General features: G+C 36.7%; 1 protein-coding gene across 1 annotated transcript in view; it reads right to left on the bottom strand.

The window, feature by feature from the left end:
• The window catches only part of NEBL (nebulette), a 102,084-nt gene that overhangs the window by 7,691 nt on the left and 70,695 nt on the right, over nucleotides 1-23,698 (bottom strand). The window contains 1 exon segment of the mRNA XM_054592929.1: nucleotides 22,958-23,129. Coding sequence (XP_054448904.1) covers nucleotides 22,958-23,129 — 172 coding nt within the window.

Raw genomic sequence — 23,698 nt, 5'->3', positions numbered from 1 at the left:
CAGTGATTTTTTTTTTTTTTTTAAAGACTCTTTCAAGGCATTTGCCCATTTCATGATGGGTGATTTATGAGAGCACCTGCCCACACTGTTATTTTGTTTGTTTGTTTGTTTGTTTCTCCAGATGAAAAAAAGTCCTCAAAGGGAAACATTTTGCCATTGTGAAAGAGGTGAAACAAAAAAACAGCAGAAGCACTAAAAGGCACAAAAATCAATGAGTTGCACTGCTTTTGAGCAGTGGGAAAAAGTCTTGATAGATGTATTGCACAAATGGAAAGTACTTTGAAGGTGACCAAAGTTTAAACATGTAAGAATAAGTACACAATTTTTAATAAACAAATTCCAGTTTTGGAGGGTTCCCCCTTGTAAAGTAATTATGACGGGTTGATTTATTCAGCACAATTTTTATAATAAAAGAATAAAGCAGATGTAATTCTTGGGTGTTATCAATAATTAATGTTTTATAAGTGGCATGTTCATTGTAATGATATATGAGAACAGCAAACTTTAAAGAAGTTTAATCATCAGAAAATTACAAAACATTAATGTGTTCTCCAGATGATAATGACATGAGGGTGAATGGGTTCTCTTTTTTTTTAGTAGTTCTTGAATTAATTCATATTACAATGTTGTTACAAATTGTCTTTATTTAATGTCTAGATGTGGCATCAAAGAGAAATTGCCTAAATCTTTACTCAGAGTTGTAGTACATTATAAAGGTATTAAAACATTAAACATCAAATACTTCAGAGAATAGCGCTTTTTAACATTATCAACTCGATTTAAATATTTCATGTCAAGAGATATAAAAGATATTGTCAAAATTCACTTGTGAAGAAAAATTAAGAAATCCCCATAAATATGTCTAGGCCCACTTAATTAGCTGAATAAAAGGGTCTTCTCTATGTGCTGGAAACCAGAAGCATTGACTGTTTAGTCACTCCCTGGACTCTCAGCAAATATTTATTGAGTTCATGTGTGCACAGAGCTCACTACATTGCCTGTCACTTAGTAAACTTCCATAAATGTTAACAATTTTCACTACCCACTATGTGCAAGGCATGCCAGGCATAAGAGGCCTGACAAAAACAAGTGTCCTCCTAGAGCAGTGACGGCCTTTTGCCCAACTAAAGAAATGACTCAATACCTATAGCATTTCCAGTTAAATATATTAGTCAGGAGTTCCAACTGCATACTCCAGGTTGGCACTCCTGAAGTGGTTTTTGTATATTACACAAGTCATTTCATTAATTATTATTTTAATCTATCTGTAAATACTATGTAAACTTAACCATAAAAACTTAAAATAAAAATTAAACTTTTAATCCTTTTTTATACTATTTAATTATGACCTTAAATTTTGATGTACAGAGTTAAGCACAATCATTTTAAAATACTTTGGCAAAGAACTAATGGGAAAGGACAACAATGAAAAATAATAATGTTAAATATACCATCTCAGATGCTGTAGTGTGTTTATGCTTACACAGTTTGTATATAATCTCAGTTTAGTGCCTATCAGAACTAACAATTCAAGAATGTTGTTTAACAGTATTCTCTAATTTTGGCTTTCAAAAATCAAATATATTCATGCCTACTCAATTACTTAAGTTTGACCTTCAAAGGGAACCTGTAGTTATTGCCAAATACAACAGAAAATAAAAGTAATTTACCCTAAATATGAAAGCGGGTTTGAGAGAACAGGAGAGAAAGTATAGAATGAGAAACCTTGGAGTAAATATAATCTATCTAGTCCTTATGGTTTCTCTTCATGCTTTTGTTGATTATTTCCATTTTCCTTTCCAACTGCATTATTTAATGCAAGTTCCTTTGGGGTTATCAGATCTTGCCATCTACCTTATACCTGGTATAGTGAAAGAGTTTTTTGGAAGCTCCTATTAGGGCTATGAAAAACATACCTGAGAGCCCAGTGGAATCAACTTACTAAAAGCAAATAACCAATTTTAAAAAGAGGTACAGGGTAAAGGGGGGTAAGTGGTGACAGAAAGAAACTTGACTTTGGATAGTGAACACACAATACAATATACAGAGGATATATTATAGAATTGTACACCTGAAAACTATATAATTATTAACCAATGTCATACCAATAAATTCAATAATATGTAAAAAGAGGCATAGGCATTGCTTTTTTATTATTTTGTTACACAACTGCTTTTTATAAAAACAAATAAAACAAGTGAAAGGAAATGGGAAGCAATGGCTTTGGAAATGGGTTTATTAAAAATCTGATTAAAAGATAGTCATGTGAGTCCGAGGTTTCTTCCACGAAAATATGAAATTTAAAGGGTTGTGCAAACGCTAGATGTTAAACTAACTTCGCAACAAACAAGGACTTAGCATGAAAGAGAACAACGCAGTGCCCTCTTTATTAACTAATGGTCAGGTCCCGCAAGCATTGGTACAGATGGATGATGATAAAAATACAACAGTCTTACAACCCAAGAGTTTTGAGTTTGAGGGGTTTTTATTTCAATAACATAAAAATCACAATGCAATAGCTTTCATTATCCTAAGGCAACAATAAAACACAGATGTGTGACTCAACTTTCATTTTGCATTGACGGAATTTATCAACCAGCGATCTGGAAGCTGATAAAAGCTATAAGGGTTTTAGGTCAATTTGGAGTGTCCTATGTACTTGCAGAACCAAAACATCACTTCCACTGCACAACAAAGTTCATCCACAGTCAGCCGGGACTAATATTTTCAATTTAATGTTTATTCTTATTATGGGAGATAAAAAGCAAGATAAAGAAGTAAGTAGACATGAAGATCATATAACAGAAGGTGACAATGGAAGAAGAAAATTTTTAGGAGGCTTCACAAACCTGAGAATGAAAAAATGATGAAAAACATGCAACTGTAATACAAACATTAGAGTAAATGAACCAGAGAAATGTACCTACAATGTAAGGAGAAAGGATCCAAATAGAAGTCCATTCTGGGGAATGTGCCCAGAGTAGGTGAAGAAGGGTATTATATAAATGTCCTCAGTGTGCAAGAGTCTTTTATGTTGTCTTTTAGTTATCAAAACTATTCTCTTAGATAGACACATTCCCACTCTACAGAATAGAAATGCAGAGGCTGACAGATTAAGCAGGGAGGCAGTAGAACAGTCATCTCTGCACAGTGACACCACAGCAAAGGCTCCCAGTCATTAAAGATGAAGTGGAGGTTTTGAAAACCTCCCTATGTCGATAGGGTAATAGTAGGTGGCCAAACTCCAAATTCAAATAAAAAAATTAAAGTAGTGCTTTATTGATGGTTTGGCCCATTGGGGCTGCTACAACAAAATACCACAGCTGAGTGGCTTAAACAATAAATATTTATGTCTCACAGTTCTAGAGACCGGAAAGTCTAACATTAAGGCTTCAGCAGGATCAGTATCTGGTGAGTTCTGGCTTCCCGGTTCCAATTTCTATGACCTTATGTAGAAGGGGACCAGGGAGCTCTCCAGAGTCTCTTTTATAATGGCACTAAACCCATTTATGAGGGCCCAACCCTCAAGAGCTAATCATCTCCCAAAGGCCCCACCTCCTAATACCATCAATTGGGAGTTAGAGCTCAACGTGTGAATTTGGGGGCAGGTGGACACAAGGATTCAGTCTGTAGTAATGGCTAACTACGGACATAATAAAAATAATTTTGGGATTCTTCTCATAGGTTTACTTCTTGAAAAAAACAGAAAAAGGAGAAAATCACCAGAAGATTTCCAATAAAAAAATATAAGATGCAATAAAATTAGTGTCTGATTTTCTAATCTTTGACTATGTTTTTATCAGCTAAGGCATGTCAAAAAATGTTTTCAGTTGTTTTGTTTTGTTTTGTTTTGTTTTGTTTTTTTAGGACAAAGAATCTCTACTTAGATTATCACAGGGGAATTGCTAAATTGAAGGAAAACAAATAAAAAATAAAAAGTTTAAAGATGCTGCTAGTTTTGAACAAACTATTAAATAATAAGCAGGGCCTTGGCTAGATCTTATATCTAGGCCATGAGCAAGGTGGCCAAGTAACTGGTAATAAAACGGGCCCATGACATGGACCTTTTAGCACATCCAGAGTTCCGTGCCAGAACCCAAGTCCCCAGGGCATCTGATTCTCTCCACAAACCACAAATGGGTACTAAATCTACAACATTTATGCTACTCCAGCAACGAAATACTATTTTTTAATCTAAGAGAATTCCTAGCAGTATAGAAAATTATTTTCCTTCTCTGAAGAAAGCAGAAACAAGCCAGGTTGACTCTAAGTATGAAACGGCTGGTTTTTAACGATAAACTGTGAATAGAAAGCTGCCTAAGAAACAAGCTTGCTACATAATAAACTATTAACATAAAAATGAAGTGATCTACAGCTGAGTTAAGCAAGTTTTAAAAACATGCATAATCATCACTGAGTTACAAAATATGTGCTCAAATGTTGGAAATTATATGTGAAAATAAAAGCAAACCTCACTATTTCCTATGATCAGTCTTGAGCCCAGGCAGGGACCATGAGCTTTGGAAGGAAAGGGACAGAGGAGGAACTAGTTACTTGCAGTGGTTTCTGCCCTGGCTGCATATTACATTCACCCGGGATCTTTAAAACCATGTTATGTCCAGTCTTGGAACTGAAAGTTCTGCTTTGCAGGAACTACCTTAGTCTTGGGCAAATTGGGACAGGCAGTCTCCCTACTTCTACCTACAATGTGCCAGGCCCTCTACTTAGCCTGTCACATGCATAAACCAGTGTAATTGTCACCATTTTACAGGAGGTAAATCCCCAGCCGTTACAGATGGAGACCAAAGGTTAGTGAGATTCAGTGACTTCATCAACCAGAGCTCAATTGGAGCCAAGATTTAGAAGCCAAAAATCTGAATGCAGAACCCAAACTCTAGACTGTACCATGCCAAAATGACCATGGAAGTAGTGACAAGACAGCATTAAGATTAATCTCCAAATAGCCATTGTGGATTCAGAAACATGGAAGAGCACCGAAGCTCCTAGGAACAGTGAGGCCTGGATCTGAAGCAGGAAGTGTCTGCAACCCACCATTCATTCTTGCTGGTGTGGCAGATGGAGTGAGAGGCAGGGGAAGCAAAGGAAAGGGGGTGTAAAGACCGGGGAGATAGGCACTCAGGCTGGTATGCCCACAGAGGTTACTCTATTGGCTGTTCTGGTGGTAAACTTTAGAGTGTCAACTGCATAAGAAATGTATGCCTGTATGTTGGTGAGGTGTGCCCCAGCATCTTTGGAAAACACTACAGTGAGAACAATTCATTCACTTTTGAAAGCGCAAGCTCGGGTCACAGAAAGTAGCACCACTTCTGAAGCAATGGCTTTTAGATTTCTTTTAAGTGTCATTTTAGCATCTGATAAGTCTCTGATGTGTGTGTTCAATTTTAGTTTTTTTGCCCATTGCCAATGCTCTCCTATTTTACCCAGAATAATTGTCACTCAGTCACCGTATCCTGCATGAATAATTTCAAGTCTGTGCTCAAATCACATCTCCTGATGTGACTTCAACCACTTTCCCACTTAGCAATGAAGACCCCCATGATGATGCCTCCTAACAACTTCCCAAACCATTCTGTAGAACAGGGCTGTACAGGTTACTCCCCTAAGTTTGCATCAAAATAGGGACAGGCTCTTTTCCCACGGACATGCTAAGAATTTAGTTGAAAATAAAGTTAATTTAAAGAGCTTAATTAACCATTTTCTTCCCTAAACTCAAGCAAACATGTTTATAGTGTTGCTTTAATCAAATTAAGTTAAATATTTAAGGAGTTCTGATTACCTGTTAATATCTAATTAACTACAAAAGAAAACATACAGATTATATATGTTTTTAGAACTGTGCATACATATATATTACTTTTGACCATTCATTTATATATTTGGCTTAGTTGTCTCGAGTAAGAACTTCTAAAATACTGTTTAGGGATTCTGGAGTTCCTAAGTATTGAAAAATACAAAATTAGTTATATTTTAAATTATCGCCCAGAAAAGCAGTATGTTCTGAGTTCGAAGTTAACTCATTTTTTAATGTTCTGACAGAATCGAGCTAAAATATAATATGATCTGAATGTAACTAGAGATTTAAGAATACATGTTATTTTGCCTCAGAATAACCTGGCAAATTTACACCTACCTTTATATCTGAATTTCAACTTGCTCATTTTTTCTCCAATTTGTTTCTCATTTTTAACTATTTAAGCCAGGAAAAACTCCCCAACCTGTAACTATAAACCAAGCCACAAATATAGCAGGATTGTCACTAAGAGAAAAAGAAATAATTTCTGCCCAAAATCTCATAGTCTTTAACAACATTCTCATGGCACAATATCCATACAGTATACATCTGTGTCTATACAAACATATCTGGACTTTGTTCCTCAAAGCAAAACAAAAAATAAAATAAAGGAAAGTACACTATGGGTATATATGTAATTTGGGATAATTCTCTGAGAAGATGAAAGCAATAAAGAACTTAAGAACAGCAGGGAGACAGGAATGTTGTTTCCATTTAGCTAAGCCATATCACCAAGTCTAGCTTGTGGACACAAATTATGTCATGACTAAATAGTCAGCTCATAGCAAATCCCAATTTTTGTCGGTCAATGAAACTGCAAATGCTGTGTAAATCCATCTTACACAGAAAGATTCTTCATTCAAGTACAATGAAAGAAATGCTCATAACACCAATGCAGAGGGTATTCTGTAAATACTCATTGAATAAATATATATAATATATTTTAAAGACTTAAAACTGGACTACATGTTTGTCTTTTTTCTTGTGCTAATCAATTCAAATCAATTCAACTCCTAGGGAATATCATCAATCCACATGGAGTTCCCAAATACAGTTTTACGTTAGACATCCTTAGTGACAAACCACACTAAATACCCCATATAGATATATCTCAGTACTGATTACATTTCTGAATGAGAAGGTATTTTTTCCAACCGATAGATATATATGCAACTGACTCAAAAAAAAAAAAAGAGAAAGAAAGAAAGTGACTCAATGTGTCTGTGACATGATTTGAAGACAGAAAATTGTGGGGAAATGAATGTAAAAGACTGTAAGGGTTTCACAGAGCCCAAGCTCCCAGTTCAAGGTAAGTAGCTGGGGCTGGAGAAGTAGGCAGGTATGAAGAGTCACAGTCAGATAAAGGTAGGGAGGTGAGCAACAGGTCACTGTGATCAAAGGCACACAGTTAGAAGGGCATTTAGACAGGACATAGGTCAGATCCTAGATCTTGAGAGGCAGATTCATAAGAAACAATTTCAGCACACACGGGTCAGGAGTATGGTGAAAGATAATGATCAAGAGCCAGAATTTATAAAAAGTGTGGTATGGGCAGACTTTGGGGGATATTTGGCGGGGGGAGATTGGGCAATAAGGAGCAGCAAATCTGACCACAAGAGAAGCAGCATGACAACGAACCCGGGCAAGAGCAGATAGTGAGCAAACGAAATGCAGACACTTAGTAACATCAGCCAGCAGTATCAGCCCACAGAAATTTTAAGTCAAGTCAGGATCCAGTCCCCATGATCTACTAGTCTGAGGCTTGGGGCAGAATCATGTGTGGCACCTGGATGAAACAGGCAGTTGGGGGAGAGCAGGGAAATTCATGTCTACAGAAAAAAAAAGGGTGACTTTACTGCTTTATATAGGACAAACACATAAATATGCATGTGTACTTAGTCTATTCTCCAACTTGGACATCAATTTTAATCCATTAAAAAAGACAGTATTTCCAATTTCGTTGTGAATGTTCAACAATATGAAAATCAGGAATACCTATTCTGTCCTCTCCATGTATGCAACTTTACAATTTACAAAGCTCTTCCAGCATTTTCTCACATGGTGCCTATGTTTTAGCCACATTTATATCTTCCTAATGATCAAACCTCCCCTTTTCCCCAATCAGCTCAGCTTCACAGGAAATATACTTCCAGTGTTTTATTGTTTGCTACTTTAAGTATCAGATGTTTGTCCTTCATACACATATGGAACCCTTTGATTTAATTTTTGAAAATCAATGAAAAACACATGTGCATCTTGGAACAGGTGTTATTCATTAGTGTTTAATCCTTTCCACAATTTCACACTCAGGAAACTTAGCACGATTCTTTCATTCCAAGTCTATTGATACCAAGAACATGAGTTTCTCTAAGTATTTCAATTGAGTCAGAATCCTAAACCTTTTTCTTGGGGGAGAAGAACTATTTCTAAAATTTGTTTTGAAACTTTTTGAAATTTGAAACATTTTCTAAAAAGTATACAATGTGTGCTTTTTTAAAGGTTAGATGGCTAAATATAATCATGTAATATTCTGCTAATTGTATCTTACATTATAAAGGAATCATTAATTTTCCTACAGATTAGTTTTATCACAGAGATTTAGTATTTCAACCATCAACTCTAAGTATCCCTAAACTTGAATGAAGACACCAGGACATTACTTTTTTTGACAGATAATAGCAAATTTCTCAAATTCAAATCAGAAATAATATTCAAATACAGTGGGGAAATAACACATCTGAGATTTTCTGTTGAATATATTTTCTTTTTAGAAGTAAGGCGAGGGAAGAGTTGGATTTTATGGGAGGTTTGGAGGTTGCCCATCAGTAATCAGGACACTGAAGTAGTAGCTAAAATAGAAATACTGGCATGTTTATTTTAAATGAAGACCAAGAGTTCAAATTGAGGAGTGTATTTTTCAGTAGATTATTCTGGTTATCAAATTTTAAAACTATGCTCATGATTAAAAACCAACAACACTGAACTTGGGCAGAATGTTATTTATAAATCATAAAACATAAATCCTCAATGGAAAAAGAGAATTAACAAAAAAATTAATGAGAATACTGGGCAAAGGATTGTGACTTTATGGATTCTAATCATATTAAAAGAGATTGTGAAACACTGCTGGTTGAGTGCATTATTAATAATGCCTGAGTTCCATATTTCTGTTCTCAATTTAAAGGCAAATTTACCTTTTAATGATGACTATTGTCCATAGGAACTCAAAGCACATCCTAGTGGTCTTTGCTAAGCCTAGGAAAGTGATGATTTGTTCTTGCATTTTTGTCTCCTTTCATGTAGTATTTACTCACTGAGCCCTCCCAGTCCTGTGCTAAGTACTAGAAGAAGAGCTACATGACACACTCATTCTGTCTCCACAGAGATCCTAACAATAAACTGGAATACACTGAGGTAGAAGCCATAAAAGGAATGAATTTCAGAATTTGTACGTATGCTTCTACTTTACTGAGTCCCTACTGAGTAACTAAATGTTACTCATTTTACTGAGCGACTATGTGTCATAACTAAAATACACAAAACACTAAGATGAGAAGGATTTGTATGAAAACAGAATTGCTAAGGTAGGAATGATTTACTGATTTCTTGATATGAAAGGTTATTAGTAGACTCAGGCTTTGTAATAAACATAGGTTATAATTTTACATTCTAGTGATACATATTCCGCTACTACTTTTTAAAAAGTATAATAAGAATTATTATTGCACTGTTACTCTTAAGTCAAATTAGCTTTAAGTAGACATTAATAAAGATTAATGCCATATATTTATTATTTAGTACATGTAGCAAAGCTGTTTATACTTCAGATCAAATTTAATTTGAATATGTTTCTATATTCAAAAATGTTCATTGAGTGTCTACTGTAATACAGGTCCTATTCTAGGTGCTGATTATAGACTAGAAAACAAAAACAGGCAGAAAGATTATGTTCCAAAAGAGATTATATTCTGGGGCAGACATAGACACTATACAAATAAACTACTAAATACTTAATGAAATATCAGGTAGTGAAAAGAGTTATAAATATATACCCAGGAGCAGGATTGCTGGATCATATTGTAATTTCATAATACTTTGAGGAACCTCTGCACAGGGTCCCATAGTTTGCACCATTCTACACCCCCACCAACAGTGAGTAAGGGTGCAAACTGCTCCACATCTCACCAGCACTTCTCCCTTTTTGCTTGTTTGGGTTGGTTTTTTTAGTAATAGCCATTATAACAGATATGAAGTGATATCTAATTGCGGTTTTGATCTACATTTCCCTGATATCAAGAAAATACCTGTGGCCCCTTGTTTATTGGGGAATTATTCACACTAGCTAAAAATGAATACAACCCAAATGACCATCAACAGATGAATGAGTAAAGAAAATGTGGTATATACATACAATGAAATATTATTCAGCCTTAAGAAAGAAGGAAATCCTACATTTCAACAATACGGATGAACCTTGAGGACATTATGCTAAGTGATATAAGCTAGTCATAAAAGGACAAACACTGCACGATTCCACTTATAGTGAAGTATCTAAAACAGTCAAACTCATAGGGCAGAAAATAGAATGATGGCTGACAGGGACTTGGGTGAGGTGGGGGATGGAGAATTGTTGCTTGATGGGTATGAAGTTTCAGTTATACAAAATGAAGAAGTTCTAGAAATATGCTGTACAACAAAGTACCTATAGATGCCAATACTGTATTGTACACTTTAAAATATGTTGAGGATAATTATCACATTTAGTGTTTTTACTACAATGCCCTCCTTCCTCATACACACACCTCAACACAGGACATTTACAAGTGGTGGATATGTTTAGTACCTTGATTTTGATGATGGTATCATTGTATATGCATATGTCCAAACTCATCAAAATGTATGCATTAAGTATGTGTGATTTTTGTATGTCAACTATGCCTCAACAAACCTTTAAAAAGTTATTAAAAGAATAAAGCAAGGTAAGGGAATAGAAAGTCATGAGTGTATATGGATTGAGTGCTTTCAATATAGAGTGATCAAGGAAACTATTTCTGATTACTTGACATTTAATCAAATGGGGCACAAGCATACAAAAGAGTGAAAATAACCCCTTCAATAAACGGTGTTTGGAGAACTGGACTGGTACATGCGAAAAAATGGAACTAGAGAAGTGGCAGGGTTGGGGACAGATATACCATAATAAACTCAAAATGGATAAAAACTTAAATATAAGTCATGATACCATAAATGTCCTAAAGACATAGGTAGGAAAATTTCAGATATCCCAAGGAGCGATATTTTTGCTGACACATCTACTAGAGCGAGGGAAATAAAGGAAAACACAAATAACAAATATCCAAATAAACAAAAAAACAAATATCCAAAAAAAGGGGAAGTGACTATGTAGGAGAACATATTTACCAATGGTACATCAGACAAGAGCCTAATCTAGAAAATACATTAAAAAACCCATGTGACTCAACACCAGGAAGACAAACAATCCAATTAAAAAAATGGGCACTTCTCCAAGGAGGATGTACAGATGGCCCACAGACGTATGAAAAAATGATCAACATCACTAGCCATTAGAGAGATGTAAATTAAAACCACATTGATATCACCTCCTACCTATGAGAATGCCCATCATTAATAAATCAACAAAAAACAAGTGCTGGTGAGGATGTGGGAAAAAAAGGAACCTTAACTGATGGGAATGCAGACTGGTACAGCCACAGTGGAAAACAGTAGGGAATTTCCCTAAAAAAATTAAAAATGGAACTGCCTTTTGACTCAGTGATTCCACTGCTGTGAATATATTGTAAGGAGCCCTTAACACCAATTCAAAAGAACTTATGTGTCCCTAGTTCATAAGCAGTGCTATTCACAATAGCCAAGTATTGGAAATAGCTTAAGTACCCATCAGACGATGAATGGATAAAAAAACTGTGGTACATTTACACAATGGACTACCACGCAGCAGAAAGAAAGACAAAGAATTCCTACCCTTTGCAACAGCATGGATAGAACTGGAGACTATTATGCTAAGTGAAATAAGCCAGCTGGTGAAGAACAAATACCATATGATCTCACTTACAAGAGGAATCTAATGAACAAAATAAACTAACGAGCATAACAGAACCAGAGACATAAACACAGGGCTGCCAGAAGAAAGGGAGGAGGAGGGTAATAGAAGAAAAAAGGGGGACAGATTAGTCAAAGAACATGTACGAATGACTCACGGACATGGACAATGGCTGAGGATTGACAGTAGGAGCAGGGGGTGGGCTGGGTGGAGGAGGGCAAAGGGGGGAAAATAGGGACAACTGTAATAGAATAACAATAAAAAAGTCAAAATCAGAGACCTGAAGGAAGTGAGCAAGTGGCAAAAATGGCTGGGAGAGCATTCCAGGCAAAGGGACCAATGGTCGCAAAGGCTCCAGGTAAGAGAATGTCTGGCATGCTGAGTCAGCCAGGAGAGCTGTGTGGCTTAGAGCAAGAAGGCCAGGGGAAGATGAAATCAGAGATGTGATTAGGGGCCAGACTATGCAAAGTCTTGCAGACCATAGACCATGGTTTTTAGTCTAAGTATAATTGGAGGCCATTAGAATATTTTGAGCAAAAATAGAATCAGATCAGGTGCAGGTTTTTAAAGGACCAGTGGCAGCTGGGTAGAGGCCAGATCAAAGTGGGCAAGAATGGAATTACAAAGGCCTGGAGCTGATTTCTGCAATGCCAAGCAGATAGGATGGTGATTCGCTCAGGGTGCAGTGGATGTCGTGAGAAGTGGCCGGGCTGGGGACAGGTATATTCTGAAGACAGAGCCAATATGCTTACAGATTGATAAGATGTGAAACATGAGAAGAAGACAGGTGATCAGAATGATTCCATAGTTTTATCCTGAGTATCAGGGTGAACAACTGTGTCATGACCTGAGATGGTGAACAACAACAAAAAGGACAAATATTTATTTGTTTGTTGTTAAGATAGGAAATAAGATTTTGGTTGCAGACATAAAATTTGAGATGCCTGTTAAACATCCAGCAGTTGGCTATTTTGTCTGGAGTCTGGGAGTCAAGAGAATACAAAGATGCTTTGGTTTTAGCATTTCTGACTTTCTACATAAATGACAAATGTCAACAATAAAAAAGGCTGCAAAGTTTCAAATAAAAGTGCACAATCCTGTCTTCACACCAGCAGCCCTTTAGAGGACTAAGAAAGCCTTCTGGTCACTTGATGCCCAAGAAGTCGATGATCTTGGTAGGATTTAAATCATCCAGTGCAGACTGGATTCGAAGACAGGCTCCAAAGCAGACACTCAACTACCTACCAGTCTAGGTAACTGGTCCTCTTAAATAGCCTCCAAATCTCCTACATGAAGCGCAAGGCAAGTTCCCTGAGAGTATGGCCATCTGAGAGTATGCCCAGAGAGTATGCATCTCTGAAGGACTTGGCTCAGCACTGGCACACTGGTTCTGGTCATCAGATTCTTCAGCCCACCTCCTGGACACACAGCCCCCAGGCTCCTGATGTGCCAAAAGCACCAGGCTCCCCATGTGCTGTGTTCTCTCATACACTACTTTTCTGCCTGTCTAATTCTAAGCTTAGGTGTTACTCTATCATAACACCTTCCTCAACCCCCTGGCTTTATGTATGTGGTTCACCCACCAGAATATGCATTCTTTGAAAACAATAACTGTATCTTTTATGTTTGTGGTTCCTAACATCTCACACATGTAGGAGATACTAGGTAAATATCTGGTGCATGAATAAATGGAGTTACGGGCACCTATACTATACTCGGAAAACTGGCTCCTGAATTGGTGCACTGCCCTCTTGGTATGCCTACTGACAGGACACTGAGAGGCCCAAAATGTACTAAGGCATCTCTTGCAACCTACCCTCTTTGAAGAATGTGTCCCACGGTATGGGGCGCTATAAGCACCACCCTGCTAGGGCTGTCACAGGGTCCAGAACTTGTATTCCATCAGTTAAGGCAGAACTAGGTCATCCCAAAAAGATTCTTTCACAGCAAAATAGAAAAATTCACAAAGTTGTAACACTGAAAATGTCTATTTGAAAAGTGTGTCTGCTTTTCCTTTGTTATCGTAATACTTGTATGCTCCAGAGGAAGCCAGAAACATATAAAATACCCAAAGCAAAACTGAACATAATTTCAAAATGAGAAAGGTAAACAAGGGATGAGGTTGCAAACATAAAAACACCAGCAAGACAGAGCCCTGTACCTTAAGGAAAACCGAGGAAATACAAATACATGGCACAGGCAAGAGAACCAAAGACAAACATGAAGATCAAAGAAAACCTCGCAGTGAAATAAGTAGAAACCATCAGGATTATTACCACTTTAGGAACTGTGTCAAATGAAAATAACTTAACCTAATCTAATGCCAAAAGGCAATAAAGATGAGTCCCAATAATACTATTCAAGAATCAACCCAAAATTCAATGAAGTTTAAATAAAAGCCTCCTTTATTGCATCAAAGTAATACAGTAGAGATGCAAAATGAAAACCCTTTGGTAACTTAATATCTTGGAAAGTAGATTGAAACATAAAGAAAGCCCAAAATAATCACATAAGAAAATGAAAATATTCAGCAATCAAAGCAAGATGGGGAAATATTATGAGAAACACGTAACTAAAACAATGATTAAAATGTAAAAGAGAAGGCTTCTATGTTAATGCTCATGAAAACCAAATGGGAACGATGAAAACATCGGACTTTTGCCTCAAGAAAATGAGCTGATAATTTAACCTTTTGTGCTAACAGAATTTTCTCTAACTCAGAAGGAGAACCCTAAAATTATGACTCTCATAATTGCTCCGCCATTTAATCCACAAAATAAAAGATTGCCTTCAGGACATAAACATGCTTTCATACACAGAGGGTACAGAAAGAAAATAAAAGTTCATTTAAATGTATGGCACTTAGCCTAGGAAATATAAAATTTCTTAGAAAGCTTCTTGTTCTACATCCTTCCTGGTACAGATGTGGAGTCTTAGCCTAATGCGGTCAGATGACCTCCCGCAAACGCAGATCAAGTAGTGAGAGACCAAGGGTGAATGAAGTTCAGTGTCTCGCCCTCCTGCACAGCGTGGCGTCCCCTGCGGCGGAGCACGGCCTCGCCCTGCACCCGACAGCCGGGAAAGAGCCCAACTATTAAAGGACCTCGCTCTGGGGCATAACACATTTTAGCATAAAAAATCCTAATCTGAATTTAAAGAAATGAAGAAAAATCTATGTTAAAAAAGTGGTATTTCTAAATACTACAATTTCTTTTTCTTCATCTTCCCATTAACATGTACTTTTCTGAAATTCTCTGCAGTTTCTAGAATAGTATTTAAACAAATGCATATGATTGACTGTTAGTACTATAGACACTAAAGGTTTTCATCAAACAGCTGTCATGACCATAAACATTTCGTACTTCTGCAGAGTCAATCAGCACCTCCTCACCAGAGCCCAGCATATTACACATTTCAAAGGAGGCCCTAAATTTCAAAGCAACTGACAAGTCATAGATACTGCTCTTTTCCTTCCCCACCAGAAAAAAAAAATACACCGGGAATGTTTCCACTTTAGGTTTTTCAGCTATGCTTTAATGTTATTGAAACATATCAAAACATCATCAAAACAAAAATGAATTTTCTTGAAAGCCTTGCACAATAGAATTTTACTTAGAAAAAAATCATACTTAGACTTACATATGTAGTTTTAGCATTTAAAGTATTAATTTACTGTATACCTAAAACTAATACAATGTTATATGTTAATTATATCTCAATTTTAAAAATGAGCAGAAAATAATTTAATTTGGCCATTTCATTCATTCACCAAATATTTGCTGAATGCTTATTCTAAGAGCTGGAAACAGAGTAGTAAACAAATCAGCTAACATACCCTGCTCCTGTGGGGTTTCATTCTAGCAAGAAAAAGGCAGGTCATGTCAAGTGCTAATGAAAAGGGAAAAAAGCAAGGTAAAGGGGCAGACAGGACAGAAAGGGGTGCTATTTTGTCTATGGTAGTTAGAGAGGGTCTCTCTGATAAAGGGACATCTGAGCAGCAATGTGAAAAAATGGGATGAAGCCAGCCAGTATCTGCGGTGGAGGGTAGTATTCCTGGCAGAGGAAGAGTAATTGCAAAGGCCCAGGTGGGAGCTTTCTTGGGAGGTTTGAGTAGAGCAGGGAGGCCAGGATGGCGGGAGTGAACGAGTACACAGAACGGCAGGAAATGGATTCAGAGTGGCAGTTGGGGCCCATATGGGATAGGACTTTGTTGGAATTGGTGAGGATTTAGGTTATAGTCAGAATGAAATGTAAGCAGAAGAGTGACATGATCCAATCTATGTTTCAAAAAGATCCTTCTGTTTTTAATTTCTTGAGGAACCTCCGTAATGTTTTCCACAGTGGCTGTACCAATCTACATTCCCACCAGCAGTGCACCAGGGTTCCCTTTTCCCACATCCTTACCAAAACTTATTCTTTATTATTATTTTTCATAATAGCTGATCTAACAGGTGTGAGGTGATAGCTCATTGTGGTTTTAATTTGCATCTCTGATGGTTAGTGATGTTGAGCATCTTCTCATGTGCCTATTGGCCATCTGTATGTCTTCCATGGAAAAATGTCTATTCAAGTCCTCTGCTCATTTTTTAACCATACTGTTTTTACATGTTCATGTATTTTATATATTAACCCCCTTATCAAATGTGTCATTTGCAAATATCTTCTCCTATTTAGTGCAGTGATTTTTGGTTGATGGTTTCCTTCAGTGTGCAAAAAGCTTTTTAATTTGATGTAATCCCATTTGTTATTTTTGCTTTTGTTGCCCTTGCCTGGGGAGATACATAAAAAAAAAAAAAAATACTGCTAAGACCAAAGTCAAAGAGTTTACTGCCTATGTTTTCCTCTAGGAGTTTCATAATTTCTAGTATTATATTTAAGTCCTTAATTCATTCTGAGTTAATTTTTGAGTATGGTTTAAGAGGTACAAATTTCTAGTTGCAAAATAAATTAAGGCACAGGGATGTAAAGTGAAGCATGGGGAACGCAGTCAATAGGATCATAATAACCTTGTGAGATAATAGATGGTTCCTAGACTTAGTGTGAGAATCATTTTGTTAGACACAGTGATGGTGAATAACTATATTATACACCTAAAACTAATATCATATTGTATATTAATTATATTTTAATAAAAAATGAATTTTTAATAAAATAAAAAGATCCTTTGGCTGCCAGACAGAGCAAGACTGAGGCCGAGGGTGGGCGGAATGGGGTGGCAAGAGCAGTGGCAGGGAAACCAGTCAGGAGGCCACTGTGATGGTCCAAGCGGGGGGGGCAGTAGCTGCCACAATACAGGGAGGCAGAGCCAGTCACAAGCAGTCAGGTTCTGCTTACTCTCTTCATAATTATACAGTACTTGGGTAAGTATCTGCTTAATGTTGGGGTCCCCCATTGAGCCCTAAGCCCCTCAGAGCATATGCATGTCTCTTACGCTCTGTGCCATATGCATTGCAAGATCCAAGCTCTTGGCTGGTGTACAAAAAGTGCTCAATAAACAGCTGCTGAATAAATGAGTGGATGCTGCATGGGTGCGTACAGAGAAAAGTGAAAGGGTCACTGCTGAAGCATGGACTCTACGGTACAGTTTATTTGGGAGAGGCATCAACTCCGGGATGCTGAACTAAAATAAAGTTAAATAAGGTTGATAGAAATGTGTTCTCGTATTGGCTTTGGGTTTTATTCATGTCATCAAGCATCAGCATTATTCTGTTCCTCCATAACCACAGGAACCCCAAGTCCCTCAAAATAGAAATGACTTAAGAAGTTACTGAACCAATTGTTAGAGAACCAGGCACAGAAAGGGGAGATCCCTCATGTCTACCTCGCCTACAATAGAGCAAAACTATTTTATAAATATTGTATCAGAATTACAGAGAAAGGGTATCTTGAAAAACTTTCTACCAAGGTAGAATCCAAAAGGTCAAACTCATAGTAAGAGTAGAAAAGTGGTTGCTGGCGCTGGGCGAGGGGAAAGTGGATAAATAATGGGTAAAAGCGTACAAACTTTCAGCTACACAAAGAATAAGGTCTGAAGATCTAATGTGCAACACGGTGACCACAGGCAACAACACTGTATAGGATAACTGAAATTTGGTGAGAGTAGGAAGTAAATGCTCACTGAAATAAAAATAAAAAGCAAATAAATCTTTAATAACAGCTTTATAAGCAGTATTAGTTTACCATCCAGAACAATATCAACTAAAAATTTTGATTTAATCCACCAGCTTGGATGCAAAAAAACAGGAGAAGGTAGAGGAAAAGAGTGGGTATATAACATATAGAGAACATTTTTAATAATCAACAATATTTTCCATTTAAAAACAAAAGCTTCATATCCCAAGTATCATACTCAACTTCTTTTTGGAAGATCTAACTCTGACTGCAAATGTATATAAATATTCAAACATACACACTTCATAGCAACCGGTTAGCCACACAAATGTAATTACTATGAAAATGGTTTTTCTTAATGGAAATCAGATACAAACTTTGCAGAAGTCAAGTTTCCATTCTGGCTGTGTACATCGATTACATACAAGTCCTATAAAATAGACTCAAGAAGCAGATCTCAAAACCCTTTTGTCATTAAAGATACTTTTGCTGTGATAATAGTGAATTAAGATGGGAAAAACAAACATGCAAAAATGCAAATTAGTAGTTAAAAAAAAGGACTCAAAACAAAAAACTTACAAACACATCCAATGTAAATGCTTATGCAAAGGTAAAGAATGTGTTAAAAACACACTTGTGACACATTTTCAAAAATGAATTAATTTTCTTTGAGGATGATTAATGTTTGATACCTCCTTCATCAGACGGTCTCGTTACCTCACTGCAGCAGGAAAAGCTAGGGTAAACCTCGGATACTTCTGACTTGTCATCTCCAAGAACTGTACCAAAGGTACTGCTCGAGTGAGATCGAGACCGCTGTCTCCTAGAGTGACTTGCCTTTTCTATATCGGAGGGAAAATATTCATACTTGTGATCAAGTGAATTGAAAAACATAGGAAGCAAAAAAATTAATAAAAATTTAACAAGAAGGAGAAACAATCCCTTATTAAATAATCCAAAAGCTCAGTATTATAAATTCTAATCACCTACTCCCAAACTTCAGCATAGATTGTATCAACTATATAAATGATTTAATGATCATTATACTCATTTTTAATCTAGCTTTTCAAAGAGATAAGGTGGCTAGAAAATTGAGAAGAATTAAGAAAACATTAGCAAACTAATAAATTTCTATCAAACATAATGACTGGTTACAAATAATTGCTTTCAAGTGTCACCAACATGCGGTAGTTGTTGCCTTTTCTTTATTTTTGGAAGTTTAAATGACTGTTTACATGGCTGATTGTGTGGATCAAATTGACTATTAAAAATTGGAATCTCCATTTTGCTTTGGGCTTTCAATTTTATTAATGTCAACAATAATATCTAAAGTAGAAATCAGAGGGCAGGACAAGAATTAAATGATACTCTATTGTTATTGTTCAAAATAACTGCATAATTGTCAAAGCTTTGGTTTGCTAAACACAGTATGAAAGTCTGAAATGTCAAACCATGCTATCATTACGCCCAAGTATACAAACCATTCAGTTTTTGCTTGTGATTATAAATATGCAGTCTAGGTTAAAAGTCAAATGTCCTATGAAAACTATAAACTTTACATTATATAAAAACTCAGAAGTAAATTTTAGGGCAACTTGAAAGTTTATTTTAAGACATTTATGATGCTATATAGATAAGTTCCCAATGGTTTTATATATAAATCTTTAACTCGACCTTTAAAAGGTTGTGATAGCGTTTTTCATGAAACAAATCTTTATGACTTGGCAGTTTAGTGCAATACAAATAACTGAAATAACTGCATTTGAAAGCAAACATAACTAAGTTCTAAATGCTCCTTTAAATGAATCTAGAACAAAGTAATTTCACTATACTAAAAATCCTTTTCAAGTTTTGTTTTCATAAATAATAGTATTTTAAAGCAGCCTAGCCCGTTTTTGGTTTTTCAAATCCTCAACTTTAAAATTTACATTACACAGTTATCACAATAATCTCTATGGCTCAGAGTAGCTGCACTTTCAGGACAAAACCACATCAATAGGGAGGAACTCAAAATGCAAGCAGTACCAGAGAGCATATGTAGACTTCTAGACTGAATATTGTCTTCTAGGGGGTCAATGTCGAAGATAGAGCCGGGATCCGTGCGCCAAACTTTGAGGTCTTTTACCAAAAGGAAAAAAAATCAACAAATCAAGAATAAATTTAAAAAGTCAGCACCAAACAGAGTCATGAGAAACTCTTGAAAGTGACATATGTACAGAAAAAACATGTAATAAGCAAACAAACTGCAACGCAGACATCAAAGAGGACAAAGGAAGTTTGTGTTCACCAGGATTTGTTAAGAAAGCTTTATGATCAAAATGAAGTTGCCCTGTTTATTCTTCACGGGCCTCCCACGTGGGTCAGCACCCAGCACATGAGCACGCCAGGCCGCTCTGCGCAGCCGCCCCGCATCCCTGACCCCGGTCACTCATGTTCTCCACGCACTGAAACAGGTCCGATATTTGGTGAAAACTCTGGATTAAGGACATCTGAGTAATTCACGGGAAGTAACTGAGAGATTTTTTTCTAAGAAAACAAAACAAAAAATTCTCTCCCTATAACAGAAATAAATTTTTTCAATACAGGCAAGTAGCAGCCAGTTTTCTTTCTGAGCCAGTGAGCACGAGCTAATCCACGTAGATACATTTCCGAAAAATGCAGTAAAGCAAGGCACCGAGCCAGGACCAATGAGGGACGGGAAGATGAACATGGAAAAGCTTCCTTCTCTCAGTGGATCACAGGGTCGTTCATTGCTATGGTCAATAACCAGACTGTGCAAGCCAATTTATCCTCCTATTTTAGTTGGAGGCAAAATATAAATCTAGTAACTTCCAGGTTTATCAGTCTCTCTGCCTAAAGGTTATCAGATCCTAAAATGACCTGTTTAGAGCTGTACCAACAACAGGAAAATAAAAACCTAGTTAAAGATGTGTGGCAGAAATGGAGCTTTAGTAAAAACGATTAGCAACCTGGAACTGGAAATCTCTTTGTCTGTCTTTCATTAATATTATGTAGTGCTTAGCAGGCACTATTCTCAGTTATAACATAGCTCATTTAAGCTTTATAACATATTAAAGTAGGCACTATTAGTATTCCCTTTTTTTAATCCTCACTTGAGGACATGCTCATTGATTTTAGAGAGAAAGAAAGGAAGGGAGAAAGAAAAGGAGAGAAACATGGATGTGAGAGAGAAACATTGATTGGTTGCCTTTCGTACATACCCTCACTGGGGACCAAACCTGCAACCCAGGGTGTACCCTGCCCAGGAATCAAGCCTGAGACCCTTTGGTTTATGGGACGATATTCCAGCTAACCGAGCCACACGAGATACGTCACTATTACCATTTTATAAATGAGGAAACTGAGGCAAACAGAGACTGACTTAGCTTAGCCAAAGTTATACAACTAGTAAGTAGCAGAGCCTCCAAAAAAAAAGAATAGAAACAGCGCAAATTGGCTTAGTCTGAATTATTCAGAAAAACTCTAAAATCTTTATTTCCATGCCTTGCCCAGAAGTTCAGTTTCTTGAATGTAATATTTTTTGTGGTTTCCTAGGCAATACCTCAATGGAAAACAGCTTCCCCAATTAGAAAAAATAAACTGACTTCTGGATTGCCCAGGAAGTTAATAATTTAGAGTTATATATTTTCAAAAATCGTATCTTCTATCTCAAAGGTAATGAGGCTCAAAGTCTAGACAACCTCATGGTTTCTAGCAAGAGCCTCACATTCATTCCTGGCTCCTGACCCAGGGTGGGGCCCTGGCATAAGCCCGGCAGACTTCACCATTTCCACCCTCATGGGACTCAGACTGTCTGCACTATCTCTTCTGAGATGTTAATACAAAGCAAGGAAACGTTAATCTCTAATTCTGTGATACTTGTGATGAAAACATCACAATTTGGCAAGATCAGCAAAGCTATCAACTACCTACAAATGTGTTTGGGATCCCTCTCTGGAAAGTAATTTCAGAGTCACTGAACCATCCAGTGCCCTTACTTCAGTACCCGGGTTTTATGCTAAGACATGAGCCTGTTGAACATACACTTCCCTCACCCATGTCGTCTCTAAATAGCCTTTCATGAGGTCCAAAAGGCAAGCTTTGACATCTGAAGATTAAGTTAACCTAACACTGAGATAGTACTGAGAGGTATTGTTGTGTGGCTACCAAAAATATTACTTGAGCAATATAATTGGATTAGCTACAATAATTTAGAGGCTAACTGCTCTGAAAAAGACAATAATCATATGGAAGTAAGGGTTGTTAATATATATTGAAAAATTAGTGACTTTCCTGTCTGGTGCAATCTTAGACTTCATAGGACCCCCGCTATCTCAGCCACCTTTAAATACTGTGTTCTTAAGACTTCCCCTGGCTGACTAGAAGGAATGGCAGGAAAAAAAGTTCCCCTCTGATGTCTGGGACTTTTAGACAGCTCTCGATTATCCCAGTTCAGAGGTAATGTTAAAAAAATATAACCTATTCATATTATAGAATATCATCAGAATCTCTCTGGGATGTCTATATGTGGTAAAAGGACCTAAATGGGATTATTTCTTTTATTTCTGTCACACATGCAGATGATTTCTGCAGTACGATGTATGGACCAAAAACCTAAAATAAAGTAAAATCAAAATAATTGTTCAACCCTTGTTATTACCCGTGTCTGATATTTGAGCTGCTTCTTTGCTTAACAAGTAGAAACCATTCTTAAGACAAGAAAGCTATTAAAGACAGAGACGACCAGGTGCAGAAAGAGCTGAAACTTTACCTGGCGAATGCCATGAACCCCATTCAACAGGGTGCAACAATAACACTCTGGTCCATTTGCAGCTGGGCACTACATCAAACATTGGCGGCGGAGTCTGATGAAGAAGGAGGCTAATTCTAAAGCTCGGGCAAGCACGATCTTTTTGACCATGTGGACCTGCCAAGAAGGACGGTCAGCTTACCGACAATAATTCCGGGTCTCCTGTCCATCTCCACAATGTGAGGGTGGACACCTTTGTAAGCGGCGTCGCTGATGACCTGGGTGTTCTTCCTCACTCGCTCTGTCACAGGGTCATCCACGACAGGAGTAAAGCCCCTCCCCTTTGTCTTTTCAAAGTCTTCGTGATATTTTACCTAGAAAAAAAAACTCAGTATTAACTCAAACTGAAACTATATATATATATATATTTTTTTTCCACTCCAAAATTAATGTCTGAAATTTCAGCTTCCTCGCAGCAGGAATCAAGTGGTGATATATGCATACTGTTTTGCATTATTATGACTAAGAGTAGCAGCTCTTTTAAATTATATATAAATCTGTATATCAGTAAGAATTTTTAAAAGAGATATATATACATATATATGATCCTAGTTCCTCTCTAAAATGTACTAACAAGTACAAATTAATTTCCTATTTCTTAAACTTTAACATGCAATAAAATGATAAGTCATTGCCATATACTTATTCAAAAAAATCATATATTTAAAATTAGATTGAGAGTTACAAATAATGATATCTACATTTTTTATATAATTACAAAAAAATGTAGATATCATTGTAATTATATACAAAAAGGCACATATACTTTGAAGCATACACGTTTCAGGTTCTGAAACTGGATTAGGGTGATGGCTGCTCAACTGTGTAAATTCTACAAACCACTGAATTGTACACTTTAAATGGGTGAATTCTATGGTATATA

Source organism: Pteronotus mesoamericanus, unplaced genomic scaffold (assembly GCF_021234165.1).
Source record: "Pteronotus mesoamericanus isolate MK-2021 breed Mesoamerican mustached bat unplaced genomic scaffold, CSHL_Meso_final contig_130, whole genome shotgun sequence".
In the NCBI taxonomy this organism is placed as follows: Eukaryota; Metazoa; Chordata; class Mammalia; order Chiroptera; family Mormoopidae; genus Pteronotus; species Pteronotus mesoamericanus.
The sequence above is the reverse complement of the archived record's forward strand: the minus strand, read 5'-3'. Positions and strand labels throughout refer to the sequence as shown.